At 45.2% G+C, this 15127-nt stretch overlaps 1 protein-coding gene and 1 long non-coding RNA gene across 2 annotated transcripts in view; one reads left to right on the top strand and one right to left on the bottom strand.

Annotated features, from left to right (window-relative positions):
* The window catches only part of ANTXR1 (ANTXR cell adhesion molecule 1), a 268269-nt gene that overhangs the window by 151810 nt on the left and 101332 nt on the right, over positions 1-15127 (top strand). The window contains exon 13 of the mRNA XM_004369248.1: positions 8333-8428. Coding sequence (XP_004369305.1) covers positions 8333-8428 — 96 coding nt within the window. The remainder of the gene's footprint in view (positions 1-8332; positions 8429-15127) is intronic.
* LOC111820942 (uncharacterized) overlaps positions 10607-15127 on the bottom strand; it is a 9347-nt gene continuing 4826 nt past the window's right edge. The window contains exon 3 of the long non-coding RNA XR_002824441.1: positions 10607-11542. This is a non-coding gene — a long non-coding RNA (uncharacterized LOC111820942). The remainder of the gene's footprint in view (positions 11543-15127) is intronic.

Here is a 15127-nt window from a genome sequence, read left to right as displayed (position 1 = left end):
ATCAGCCATTGAAAACTCTGTGGAGCACAGTTCTACTCTGACACATATGGGACCGCCATGAGTCGGAGTTGACTCAATGGGTAACTGGAGTTTTTTGGTCCCTGGTTAACGGGTCTGTTTCCTGGAAGGCTTTTAGACAGGGCTTCAAAGACAACCTCACTAGGTATCAGAGGGAGACGGGAGAGACATAGGGGTGGAGGGAGGAGGAGACGGGGAGAGATCACTGCAGAGTCTCAGCTAACCTGTCCCTAGGCGCCCTGTGGGAGGTGGCAGGGAATCTAAGGAAACCACATTGCCTGCCTTAAAGAAGCTCTAATGCATCCTCAGCTATTGTCCTGTCACATTTTTGGCAGAGTTTGTCTGATATCCCTCCCATGTGCCAGAATAACCCTTACTCATTCATTCTTTCATGGTAAATGTTTGAAAGATAGTCGAACTGCATAGTCTGTCAACGGAGTCGAACCACTGCGTACCTTCGGTGGCTTCAGTAACTGAGTGTTACTGAAGTGTAATAATCGGAATCTGCAGAACCTGGCATCACCTGTAACTGCAGCAAATGCCAGCCTCTGTAGCTTACCACCCACCGAGTGCTCCAAGAACCCCTTTGTTAACAAATTTTGAATGTTGTTGTGACCAAAAATGTAACTGTTGCAATTACCAGGACCTTTTCTGCGGTGACTTAGAATGAGACATATTAGGGGTCACTGCAGTGGGGGCAATAAGGTGTGTCGATTTCCCGCCTCAGTTGTGCGCTGATTGAGAAATGCGACAAAGAATGGCTTATGAAGCTGGCAGTGTCACCGTTATCACTAATAAACGCTAGCCAGAGACTGTAGCTGAATGTGGCAGCCAAGTGGGATGGAAACTGAAGCCTGCAATGAAATAGACTTACCATCCTCGTTGCGGGCATGGAGCCTGTCCAGGGAAGACTCCAGCCAGGGGCAGACTTACCCAGAAGTGCTGAAGCTTTAGCTTCAGGGACCCTTACTTGAACTGGCCCCTTCTAGCCCTTCTAAGGCCCTGGAAGGGGCGCTTATAACTTAATGTTTATAATTTTGTGTTCTTTTTCTTAAAGACGGCCTCCGAAATGGTGTAAGTGTCAGGCTTCACAAAAAACATGTTTACATGGCGTAGTAGAGGACAGCTCCCGCCGGCTGGCTCACAAGAGAGAAGGAGAGAGCAGCTCCAAACATGCTCAGTTGATTCTTTCCTTATTTACTAACGAGTAAAGGGGGGAAGAAAGGCCTGGAGTTACACACAAATCAAGTTCCCTTAGCATGGAAGGAAATGCAGGAGTGGGGAAGATGGGCTTCCCCCTTAACCAAGACAGTTATCCAGGCAGAATTGTAGGACACTTTAAAAAACAAAAACAATTGCCATCAAGTCAGTTCCTACTTTTGATGACCCCACATGGGTCAGGGTAGAACTGTGCTCCATAGGGTTTTCAGTGGCTGATTTTTCAGAAATAGCTCACCAGGCCTTTCTTCTGAGGCACCTCTGGGTGGACTGGAACTTCCAACCTTTCAGTTAGCAGCTGAGCACGTTAACTGTTTGCACCACCCAGGGACTCAGTAGGACACTTTACAGGCTACTCAATAACCCTATGCCATGAACATTAGGCAAAGTCCCAGTTCACACCCAACTTTGAGAGGGAGGATTTCACAAAGGGTCTTTAAGTTCAACATCCCTCAGTCTCCCACTAACTCCCCTCAATGTATCCTCCTTCCTTTATTATAGTAGCCCACAAAACAAAACAGTGATGTTATCCAAGGCTTTGTCTCTCTCCTGTCATTACAAACAGGCCAGGACAGGTTCCTCACCACTTCATTCTCTACATCAGAAATTCAAAATTGCCTAGATTCTACCTACAAAGTAAGAGATGTTTTCATTATATTCAAGTTTCCAAGGCTATATCCTTGAGAACAGTGCCTCTTTGTCTTAAAAAAAAGGTGCTATCATTTCATGAACTGGAAAAAGAAGGATAAAAATAAAGCTATGGTGCAGGGATTTAGCCCTCTGGCCTTCAGGAACAACCATTCCGAGCAGCGAAGGCCTGGAGGAGAGAACAGGACTGAGTGTGTCCTTTCCTCATACTGAATGGTACATGTCCTCATGGTTAATACAGGCCTCTGGGGGATCATATGATACCTCAGTACTTGACAGGAAATAAAAGCCTGAAAACTGTTCATTGAAGAAAATGGATGATGCCTTTGACTGGAAAATGCATGCCTTCAGTTCCTTGCTTCACCATGTGCTTCCTGTCAGCTCTACTCACCCACCCAGAGCCTCCCACCTCCTGCCATTTTTTTTTTTTAAATAAAGGACCATGTTGATTTATTTAAAACTTTTATTTTCCTCTTTTTTGAATAAAATGAAAAGTTAGCTGGCATTGATAATTAGGCTGTCGGGAAAATAATAATGGCAAGAATCAGTCTTTAGCTAATTATCTGCTGGTTTGTTTCCCCCACCCCCACCCCATAAATCTGTTTTTGATTGTTTATGGTGAATTACATGCTGGATTGCCCAGCAAGGGCGGGTGTCAGAGATGGATGTGCAAGTCAGCTTCTGTTCTCCCTCATAAAATCAGGTCCCTGCAGGTCCGCACCTCAGGCTACCTCCTCCCAGTGGTGCCTTTCTCACAGAGAGCCTGAAGGTGTGAGTGTGCGTCCCTGCCTCGAGGCTGTGTGTGCTGAACTGGCAAGCTCAGGTAGCACCAGCTCTCTGAAGCCACCTTGCCCCCTGCCAGCTAGCCATCTAAGACAGGTCCGTGCAGGCTCCGTTCCTAAGAGGAGCCAACGCTTTGTGCTTGCCTTCTGTGCAGCAAAGTCAGCCTCTCCTTGACTCTGCAGGACCAGAGTGCCGGTGTCCCCTCCTCTGTGAAGCGCTACTTCCCAGGCGCTTCACTCTCCAGCTCTTGGCTGCTGGTTAAACCTGGGGGCTGTGGAGCCAGATTAACCCGTTGCTGTGGGGTCGACCCTACAGGACAGAGGAGAACTGCCCCATGGGGTTTCCAAGGCTATAATTTTTATGGAAGCAGACTGACACATCTTTCTCCCACAGAGTGGCTGGTGGGTTCGAACCGCTGGCTTTTCAGTTAGCAGCCGAGCACTTAACCACCACGCCACCGGGGCTCCTTGTGGAGTCAGATTGCCCAGGTTAAAATTCTGCCTTCTCCTTGTGACCTTGGGCAAGTCTCTTAACCTCTCCTTGCCTCAGTATTTTCATCTGTAGAGGGGAAACAATGTTATTAAATTCAGAGGGCTGTAAATGAGGAATAAATTCGCTAGTATATGGAAAGCATAGTAGAGAACATGGAAAGAAGTCCCTGTCACACAGAATGTGCTCAGTAAGCCTTAGCTATTCATTATAATAGTTATTATCATCACCATCATCGTTATTATTATCCCACTAGAATGTAAGCTTTCTAAGAATTTGTGGCTGTTAGTTGCCCTCGAGTCGGCTCCGAGTCATGGTCACTTTATGGACCATGAACAAAATGGTGCCCAGTCCTGCTCCGTCTCCATGATCTTTGATATGTTTGAGTCTATTGCTGTGGCTATTGTGTCACTCCATCTCACTGAGCGTTTTGCTCCTTTTTGCTAACTCTGCGTTACCAGCCGTGATGTCTTTTTCTAGCAATTGGTCTTTCCTGATGACGTGTCCACAGTAAGTGAGCCGAAGTCTCGCCATCCTCCCTTCTAAGGAGCGTTTTGGTTGTATTTCTTCTAAGACTGATTTGTTTAAGAGTGAAAAAACCAAACCAGTAGCTGTTGAGTCGATTCCGATTCACAGTGACCCTATGTGTGCAGAGAAGAATTGTGCTCCGTAGGGTTGTGTTTGTATACCTTCCGTGAGCACCTTGGCTCTAATCGTTCCTATATCTCTCGAGTGTGCTCAGTGGGCACAGGATAGATAATCAACAAATGTTTGCTCAATGAATAAATGAATGAACCTTTGAGGTTGCATGTATATGTTATCTCCTAGTAATCTCCTGGCTTCATATCTGTGTTTCTTAAAAATGCATGCCTTTTGTTTGATGGTAACTCTTTTGAACTGGGCAAAAATATGTTCTTAATGGCATGTGGAGGACCTTGAAAATAAGGCAGTGCATTGGGGTTTTTATCAAGAGACCCTCTCCGTCCAGAGCAGGGGAAAGTTTCTCTAGGATTCCCTGCCCTCCGTGAGTTTCCACGTCTCCACGGTCCCCACCTCACTGCACCTGGCCCCTTCCGGAGGCCCACAGCTGCTTTTTCTCTACACCCACTCTCAGCCAGGGTGAATTGTGTCTTGTAGGGAGCAGACCAAACTTGGCTGGGGGAGAAAAAAAAAGTATCTTTGTTCCAAATCCTGGAAATCTTCTCCCAAGGAGCTCTCTCTGGTGGTCCTGGTCCTTCACGCTCCCAGCTTCATGGAAGTAAAAAAAAAATCTCACAATTTGTAAGCCTTTCTGCTTCAGTTCATCTATCTAAAGTGGAAAAAAAAAATCAAGGAGAGGGGAAAGTGAATATAAGTGAATAAATGTTGTTAGGTGCCCTCAAGTCGTTTCGACTCAGTGTGTGACGGAGTAGAATTGCCCCATAGGTTTTCCTAGGCTGTAATCTTTACAGGAGCGTCCTGGTGGCACAGTGGTTAACAGCTCGGTTGCTAACCAAAAGGTTGGCAGTTCAAATCCACCAGCCACTCCTTGGAAACCCTATGAGACAGTTCTCCTCTGTTCTATGGGGTCTCTATGGGGAGGCTATGAGTCGGAATTACTCGACGGCAATGGGTTTGGGTTTTTGTTTTGGTTTTTTGTTTGTTTGTTTGTTTGTTTTTTGTTTTTTGTAGTCTTTACAGGAGTAGATAGCCAAATCTTTGTCCCATGGATCCTCTGAGTGGGTCTGAACAGCCAACCTTTCGGTTAGCAGCCAAGCGCTTATCCGTTGCACCACCAAGGCTCCTTGTGAATAAATGTACTCTTTACTAACTTATAACTCAGTATTAAAAAGCCACTGCTTTATAAGCTGCCAGTAACTAAAACCACTTATTGTTGCAAGTGCAAGCAGATTTGTGCTCTGAAATGCTCACCATATTAGTTGTCTTGGGAAAATGGGGGTAGGGGGAGTTCCAGCTCAAGGTCTGATAAGGGAGTTTACATCTGAATCACCTGGCACATCTGTTTGCATCTTGTCACTCATTTTATCCTCACATCAGCCCAGTGAGGTTTACTATTGCCATTTTATGGACATACAATGTAGAGACTGAGAGATCAAAAGAGATGGCCTTAACAAACAATAAGCTTGAAAAGCACGTGTGATTTCTTTGTCACTGCTGAGAGCATCGTCTCCAACGTCACTCCTGTATAAATGCTGTTCGTCTAGAGCTGTCCTCACTACCATGGCCGTCTGTCTGGCCTGGCGCTCCCCCCCCCCACCCACTGCCTTGGGCTACCTGGTTCCACACCTGCATTTGTAAGGCTGTGGCTCCCTCTGGGGCAATCGCATTCCCAAGCTTTGGCTTGGTGAGAGCTGGGGGCGTTTAGTTCTCTGGCTTTTGGGTCAAAGACATTCCAGGGAGTTCCAGGGATTAACAGGTGCCTTTAAACAGCTTCCAGTAGCCCCTGCTGAGCACTCACAGCGGGATGGAGTCAGTCCCAGCTCAGCCATTAACCTGCTCCGATACCCTGGACAGGCTACCCAATTCCCTCCATCTACATGAGCCCATCTGTGCACCCCCACAAGTCCGCTGACCTGGAAAAGAACCCCTGGGCCAGATGGTGTCCAACACCAAAGGAAGTTGTAAAGTACAACTTCAGTCATTTATTTTCTCTTCACCAGTTTACCAGTTGCTGTCGATTCCAACTTATGGCGACCCCATACGTGCCAGAGTAGAACTCTGCTCTGTAGGGTTGTCAATGGCTAATCACCAGGACTTTCTTCCAAGGTGCCTCTATGTGAACCCAAAACTCTAACCTTTCAGTTACCAACCAAGCATGTTAACTGCACCACCCAGGGACTCCATTTTCTCATTAGGAAATATATAAAACATTTTAAAAAGAAAGAAAATACAGATAAACAAAAAGAAGAAAATTACCATAAACCCACTACCAGCAAACTACTATTAATATTGTAGTTAATATCCATCCAGTCTTTCTGCCTTTTTCACTCTTGATATTTTATATTAAAAAAGAAAAAATTTACCGTCCAGTTGGTTCTGACTCATAGCGACCCTACAGGACAGAGTAGAACTACCCCATAGGGTTTCCAAAGAGCAACTGGTGGATTCGAACTGCCAACCTTTTGATTAGCAGCTGAGCTCTTAACCACTGCACCACGAGGGCTCCATTAAATATATGTTGTTGTTGTTAGGTGCCGTCGGGTCAGTTCCGACTCACAGTGACCCTATGTACAACAGTATGAAACACTGCCCAGTCCTGTGGCGTTCTCACGATCATAGTTATTCTTGAGTCCAGTGTTGCAGCCACTGCGTCAGTCCATCTCGTTGAAGGTCTTCCTCTTTTTCACTGACTCTCTAGTCTATCAAGCATAATGTCCTTCTCCAGGGACTGATCCCTCCTGGTAACATGTCCAAAGTATGTGAGACAGATTTGCCCAGTGCAATGGGTTGTTTGATTTCTTGACTGCTGCTTCCATCCATGGGTGTTGATTGTGGATCCAAGTAAAATGAAATCCTTGACAACTTCAGCCTTTTTTATATATATATATATATATATATATACACACACACACAAACACACACACACACAACTTTTTATATCAAGAATGTTTTCCTGTGTCATTTAAATATTATTTGAAAACATCATTAATGTCTACATAGTAACTGATCACACGGTAGTTCTATAATGTATTTATTTAGCCATTCTCTAATTGTTAAACATTTAGGTTATTTTCCAATTTTATTATTATTAATATTATCTGTGCAAACACACTCGATTATTTCCTTGGTCTAAAAATGAAATTGCCAGCTTTACTCAGAAGGAGGCCCCAAATTATCCCGTGCCAGTTTGCCCCCCAGAAAGCTTATATCCATTTGCACTCCCAATAGCTGAGAGGGAGGGAGGGCAGCGGGGACTTAAGCCTGTGTTCTCAAGTGGTGTCCTTGAACTAGCAGCCTCAGAATGCTGACGCCAAGTGAGATCTCTGTTTGCTAAAAGTTAACAGCCATCTCAGGCCACAGAAATGGTGCTATTTTCAGGACTGGCCTGGGCACGTTTTGAAGTGGGTAAATTTGTTTGGGTGTCTACCGTACCCCAACCCCCACCCCCTGCAGAACCCTGAGCCACCTGTAGTGCCTACTCAGCCACCTCACGCCTTGCCTGGAAAGTGCAGGGCAGCTGCTCTGCCTTCCATACTTTGGAATTCATCTGCCCTCAAGAGCCCTGGTTGCCTAGTGGTTAAGGCACTTGGCTGCTAACCGAAAGGCCTGTGGTTCGAACCCACCAGCCACTCTGCTGGAGAAGGATGTGGCAGTCTGCTTCTGTAAAGATTACAGCCTTGGAAACCCTATAGGGCATTTCTACTCTGTCCTGTAGGGTTACTGTGAGTCGGAAGTGACTCAACTGGAATGGGATATCACATCTCATCAACCGGCTCTAGCTTTTCCATCCACAGCCTTGTGAATCTGTTACATGAACCTATGGGAATAGGCTCAGGGGAGCAGGCTGAATCCTGAGTGGAATTGGCCTGAGTCCAGCCCCGGTGACACTGGTAGCAGGACCATCAGGCCCGGGCAGAGGATGTTGCTCCAGGGTGATGGGCAGCGAGGATGCCACCTCAGTACCCAGTTGCAAAGCCAGCTGCTGGCTCTGTCTCCTGGAGGGTGGCTCCTTCACAATGTTACTCAAAGAGAAGAACAGGAGCTTTCTGAAGAGACAAACCCGTTGGTCTTGAGTATTGCCAAATAGAAGGAATCCCTGGGCAGCACAAACAGTTAAGTGCTCAACTCCTAGCCAAAATGTTGGTGGTTGAACCCACCCAGAGGCTCCTTGGGAGACAGGCCTGGCAATCTGCTTCCAAAAGTTCACAGCTTTGAAAACCCTGTGGAGCAGTTCTACTCTGCACACATGGGGTCATCATGAGTTGGAATCGACCTGACAGCAACAACAACAAGAGCATTGCTGAATAGAGCATGCTATGGAGCCCCCCTAGAACGAGGAGCAGAGGATCAACCATTTGCTCTGCAGGCGTGCTGTTCTCTGGCCCTTAGATCTGCTATTGGTGATGGAAATGTGGGACGGGGGAGACCAAAGGCTTTGCCTCCCCCCACCCCGAGCACACGTGCTTGTTGCACCCATGGTCCCACTCATTGACCGCCCTCTCTCTTGGCCCTACAGTCGGACGGCACCATCCTGGCAATCGCCCTGCTGATCCTGTTCCTGCTCCTGGCCCTGGCTCTCCTCTGGTGGTTCTGGCCCCTCTGCTGCACCGTGGTAAGTGCCCCCAGCTCTTCCTCCTCGCCTCAGGCCTCGGGCTGCACAAGGTAGAGGATGCCAGGAAGTTAATAAAGGACCATTTCGGGACGGAGGTACAAAAAGTGTGTAAAGATGGATGGCAAATCTTGCATATCTTTATATAATTTATACAAAGTTGGTATAAATTAACAGTGATCAAGGGAACCATGAGTAATTCGGTGTCAATATGGAGTAGGCAATGAGGTTACCAATAGGCATACCCTTTGGGGTGGCCACTCTGGGCCTGGTGCTTTGGAAGGAGCCATAGTACATTACCAATGATGAGTGCTACTGAACACGTAAATACGTGTGTGTGTCTGTGTGTGTGTGTGCGCGCGCGCACACGCACGTGCATGTGCTGCACACATAACCTGATGAGTTGCTACAGCTGATACTCTTCTAGGGCCACCCTGGTTGCTAAGCAACAAGTCTGCCCATCTGAGAGAGTACCTTGGACATCTTTATCTTTAATATAGAGTGGCACCTACCTCTTTGATTAATTTTAGCAGACATTTATAAGACACACCTACTATATACCCAGCACTAGGCTAAGCACTGTGCCTACAAAATCAATAAGAACCCACCTCCTCCCCTCATTGTCGTCTGGAGTCACCACATAGCCCTGGCCAATGTGTCTCCAAATAGCTTCGTGCCTGGAATAACCCGCCATATTTGCTGTGCCCAAAAGATATGTGTCTGGTTGTCAGTTTCTATTCCCGGGCCTCTAAACTTGGGAAAGCCCAAACAAAGTCATAGCCAAATAAGGAAACAAGCCATTCGCTCTGACATCTCTGGTTCTGCCTTTATGCAAAACCAGAGCGGCTCTGTAAAGCCCAGTGTTTGAAGTGCATGCTGCTGTCCTTCCATGGCTCTCTCATGCCCTGTATTTCCATTCTCCTATGGAGGGTGCAGCAGGAGACAACAGACTATGAACTTCTCCTGGACAGGGTCCCGTCTTCATTTTGCCTATGAATTCCCATTGTTTAGCACACAGTGCAAGGGGACTCACCTGTATGTGTGGAACTGAACTGAACTAAGACTGAAGACTTACGGGGTGCTAGGCTTGGAAAGGAGGGGGAAATGACTTGGAATGATGTTTTAAAGAGGTGGTAAATGAATGGGTCGTGAAACTCAGCCAGGGTGTGGACCCACGTGGCTGGGACTTGTGAGAGGAGGCTCTTGCATCAACAGAAGCGTCCAGGTGTTGAAGAAAAGGTGTGACTTGTGGCAGACAACGATGTGTGTGTGCGGGGAGGAACTGGGCCAGTTAGTACTGTCCAGACTGGTCTGATTTCACAAAGATCTCAAACAGATTCTTACCACAGCAGCCTCAAGGATTGTGTTGTTTTACATACTTACGGCTGCATAGTTATTTTGAGGGTTAAAAAAAAAATCCCATGAGTCAGCTGGAGTGCTTTCTGTGGTAATTCAAAAGTAAGCACATTTTCAAATGCAGAATTCTGGGGAAAAAAAAAAAAAACCTTGCAGGAGGCTCTTAAGGAAAGGGGAGAGGAGGGGCGGTGGCAGCAGGCAGTGACCACGAGGGCTTCTATTGCGGTGGGTATCACCCTTGTTCACTTAGTCCTTCTGAGTGTTGCAGACAGTTGCCTCTGTATGAGGACAGCTAAGAACAATAGAACAGCCTAGCAGTGCTCCGCCACTTACTAGCTGTGTGACCTTGGGCAAGTTACTTAACTTCTCTGTGTCTCAGTTTCCTCATCAGTATAATGGGGACAATAAGACACTAACCTCATAGGTATATTTTGAAGATTAAAATAATGTTGTGTATATATATATATATATATATATAGAAAGAGAGAGAGAGAGTCCCTGGGTGTTGCAAATGGTTAAGTTCTAGACTACTAACTGAAAGATTGGTGGTTTGAACCGACCCAGAGGCGCCTTAGAAGAAAGGTCTGGCAATATGCATCTGAAAGGTCACAGCTGAAAACCCTATGAAGCGCAATTCTACTCTGACACACATGGGGTCATCGTGAGTCATAATCAACTCAATGACAACTGTTTATATATATATATATTTATATAAATATCTTTATTAATATATAGAGAGAGTGTGTGCTTGGAATAGCACCTAGCACATAGTAAGCACTAAGTGTTATTATTATTAAAAACTATTTTCTAATAGGACCTATTGCTATTCTGTATGGCATTCTGTTTATATTGGTGGAAAATGTTTCTCAAAATAAGCCTTTCATTATTGGAAACTGTGTTCCCCAAGGCCAGATGATTTTGCAATATTCCAAATATTTTTCAATGAATTTATCTGGTTAAGTCCATGTTGCTTTGGAAGGCAGTCAAAATGTCTTAACCTTTTCTGATTTTGTCAGCCTCAAAGGATGTCTTTGCAAAGGAAGATCTTGGAGATTAATTTTCCTGTTTATGATGTCTGTAGAAACTGCTCCACCCCCTGTCTCTGAAAGCTGGCCTGGGCTCCAGTGCTTAGTGTGCCCCCAAAAACTGCTTGTTGATTGCTCGCTGCCTTGATGCGTGACGATGTTCTGAGGGGAACAGGATTAAGTCGTGTGCTTTCTAAACGGGAGTAAGGATCCCGCACCCCTGGGGGCCCCATTGAGAGGACACAGAAGAAAAGTTGACCCTGCACCAGTAACTGCATTCCCTGACCACAGTTCTCTGACTAGCAGAGGACATCCTTGTAAATGCTGGTCCCAGAACCTTCCTCAGTCACTCTCCCTGCCCCTGTCCCAAGTGTGGGAAATGCCGTATGACCTGACAGTTGAGCTGCATCCCAATGATGAGAAAAAGGCATAAAGCATAAAGGAACTGCCACACGCGGGGCACATGAGGTTTGTCTTTGCTGTGTCCCTTCCTCCCCCTCCTGCAACATTCTGCTCTCTCCAGGGATGATATTTAAACATTTAACAACCTGTAAGGCCCCCCAATTTAGCTAAACATTAACCCTTTAGTAGTTATGGCGGGCAGTGGTGGTTCAGTGGTTAGAATTCTCGCCTTCCATGCAGGAGATCCAGGTTCGATTCCAGGCCAGTGCTCCTCATGGTCATGTGTTGCTATGATGCTGAACAGGTTTCAATGGAGCTTCCAGGCTAAGACAGACTAGAAAGAAACAAAAACCCATTGCCATCAAGTCTATTCCAAATCATAGTGACCCTATAGGAGAGAGCAGAACTGCCCCATAGGGTTTCCAAGGAGCGGCTGGTAGATTCGAACTGCCGACCTTTTGTTTAGCAGCTGAGTTCTTAGCCATTGTGCCAAAATCAGCTAGTGAAATCTCTTTGGATCACAGTGGTCCATTCCACAACCAATCATGGGGATGGTGCAGCATTGGGCAGCATTTTGTTCCATTTTGAGTGGGGTCTCCATGAGTCAGGGACCAACTCAATGGCAACGAAAAACAACAACAGCCCCTTAGTCGCTGGACATGAGGAGGTTCACAAAGTCCTGGAGGATGGCCTGAATATGAGGGGGGGCACTCATGTGGCAATTTACTAACCATAAGATTATTTCAAAATGCAACAACCAGGCATAGTGGTTACTATGAGGCCTTCCCTCTGCCTTGGCAACCTCTTGCCTGGCACACTCTCGTTTCCTGCTGGTCCTTTCTGGAAGAAGAAGTCTGATGGGTGATAGTGACTGGTAACTACCCATTGCATTCTGCCTTTTCTAAAAGACCCACTGCCATCCAGATGTACCCTGGGCTAACTCTGCTGCCATAGCAGAGTATCATCTGTCAGTAAGCGACTGATGGGGAAAGAGAGAGAATTGACCAGATCCTGAATCAAAACCCTTTTAGTGCTTCACAACTTGGCTCTCAGTATCCCCAAGTACGTCTTTGGCTTCTAAACGTCCCTCATTAATTCATTGGCCCAAAAACACTCAAACTGAAAGAGAGTGAAAGCGTTGGACTATGCACCTTGGGATTATTTGCATTTTTAAAAAGGGAATCCAAGGGGCCAATACTTTACCAGAAAAAAATAAATTCCTGCCTCAGTTCCACAAGTCACATTGCCAGAACTTCAAGTCATGCTGTGCCCACTCCATCTACTACTGAAATCTCTAAGGTGAATATAGAAAAGAGGAAGACTAGGGTATCCGAATGAGAAGAGGATTCTGAAAAAAATAATTGAAATGTATCAAAAGAGGAAATCTTATGAAGGGCTTGAATGTGTAGAGAAAATAAGCCAACAATGCATCAGTGATATTAGGGCACTAAGCTGTTTCAAAAAGGAGCCCTGGTGGCACAGTGGTTAAGCACTCAGCTGGTAACTGAAAGGCCGACGGTTCAAACCCACGAGCTGCTCCACAGGAGAAAGACATGGCAGTGTGCTTCCATAAAGAGTCCAAAACTAAACCAAACCCATTGCCATCGAGTCGATTCCGACTCATAGCCTTGGAAACCCTGTGGGGCGAGTCTACCCTGTGTTATAACGTCACTGAGGAGAACTGCCCCATAGGGTTTCCAAGCCTGTAAATCTTTATGGACTTCCGTAAAGATCTTTCTCCCTCGGAGTGGCTGGTGGGTTCGAACAGTCAACCTTTAGGTTAGCAGCCAAGCGCTTAACCACTGCACCACCAGTGCTCCTTGTGCCTGACTCAAAATTCAGTAAATCACCAAGTTTGCTGAGTAACTAAATGGATGAATCTCCAGGCACAATCTACTCTTTGGGGCTCCTTGCACATACTGTGGACTTCTTTACCACAATCTCTTTGCTCATACTCTTTCCTCTCACTAAAATGTTTTCATCTTTATCTACTGTGTCAACAATTTCTCTTTCTTCAAAGTCCAGTCACTGAGCTCTCCATTTCAATAGTTCTCTGCACACCCTCCCCCACCCAGGGAGAATTAGCTGCCACCTCACTTGGTTTCCATAGCACTTTTTCGCACATCTATTAGAGCATTTTCTCATTCTATCATAGGTATTTATGTGTATGTATATTTCCCTCACTATACAGTGAAACCTGTGAGAGCTGGAACTCCATGGGACTGCCTTGTTTTTTCACATCTTGCAAGTTTTCCGCTTTTGACAGGGTGCAGTCTTGCCACTTTTCTATCACTCTCTGTTAGTGGAAAATATTTAAGTTTTCCTTCTCTGACAGATTGCCATTTTACAAAGGTTCCAGCTTTTGCAAGTTTTACTGTACTATGAACTTCTTTAGGGGAAGGAGAAAGTAGTCACAGAAACTAATTCCAAAAATGAATTCAGTGGCTAGTACGAAATTTGTATGTTTTCTAAACTAAACTAAACTAAATGTGAAGTCACCTTGGGGAAGGATAATCGAATACAGAAGGAATCTTCAAGCAGATAGAACTGCACTGGGTGGTGGTTTTATGGTTGTTGGTATTATTATATTTCATAACTTACATATATGTTACATGCAATATTTTATATTATCAAATATTACATAACAAAAGACGTTTATATCAGTTTTTTTAATGAAAGTCTAGAAATGTGCCAGAGGTTAATGGTATATCAGGAACCAAGGGGAAATGTTCTTGCTATAAAGTTGTAATTCTTCTGCAATCCAACTAATTATTCCACAGTATTTAGGTCAAACCAAACTGTTATGTTTCTGTTCAAATAAGAGCAAATATTTTTATTCAGTTTGTTGGGAGAGGATGATGTGCATGCATTCATAATTTCTCCCCCTATAAACAGAACCATTTTCTTTCTAACGGCCTTGTAAGTATCTTATAAACAGTTTTTAGAGAATTATGTAAAGCCTCACGTTTAATTGACTTCATTGAATTTCAAGGATGGTTCAACAAATAGGCCCATTGGACATCACCAGTGACAAATTGCAAGGGACAAATATTCATCAAGAACTTGATATGCTCTAAATTGAAATAAAAATAAAGTTTTTAAATAAGGTTCTCCACACCTTTAAGCACAACATTTAATTTGTGGGGCCAGACAATCATACGTAACATCACCAAAGGGATTTGCTGACAATCTGTTTAATAAAAACATTACTAATACAGGCAGCTCCTTATCCAGGCATCTTGGGCCGAGGCTGATCAAGCTTTCTTGATCGCTTTCCAGCCTCCACCCATTCCCAACTGGAGACTCCTCTCTCTGCAGTTTACAAGACTATTTGTCACTCACACACAGAGCTCTGCCATGGCCTGTCCTCACCTTGGGAGCTCTACCCCACTCACTCCGCATGCCCAGTCTTTTCTCATCTCCACCTTGCCCTGTCTGCTTCCCTCACCCCTGCTAGACTACCTTACTGCTCACTTTATACCCTACCCACCCCCATGACTGCTGGGTGAAATGGGAAGAGGTGAGCTGTCAATAATGAAGACAGGGTTCCAATACCAGATCTTCCTCTCTCAGTTAAAGGACTGGGCAAATCCTTTACCCTTAATTCCTCCACAAAAAGAGTTAGAAAATTAGAACCATATTGTCTGTCAGTTTACTTCTTTGTATTCTTATATACATACACATACACTCTACTCTTCTTCAAGATTCCCTGGCCTGAAGGCAGAAGGGAACAGGAAAGCTGGTGATAGGGAACCCAAGGTTGAGTAAGGATAGTGTTGATGTGTTGTGAGGCTGTTAACCATTGTCATAGGGCAACATGTGTACTAACTGTTAAATGAGAAACTATTTAGTTCTGTAAGCCTTCATCTAAAGTGACAATAGCAGCACAATTGGAAGAGCGTAGTCGATGTCACTGAAC

Source organism: Trichechus manatus, unplaced genomic scaffold, assembly GCF_000243295.1.
Source record: "Trichechus manatus latirostris isolate Lorelei unplaced genomic scaffold, TriManLat1.0 scaffold00004, whole genome shotgun sequence".
In the NCBI taxonomy this organism is placed as follows: Eukaryota; Metazoa; Chordata; class Mammalia; order Sirenia; family Trichechidae; genus Trichechus; species Trichechus manatus.
Note: the sequence above shows the minus strand (reverse complement) of the source record. Positions and strands in the feature narration are given on the sequence as shown.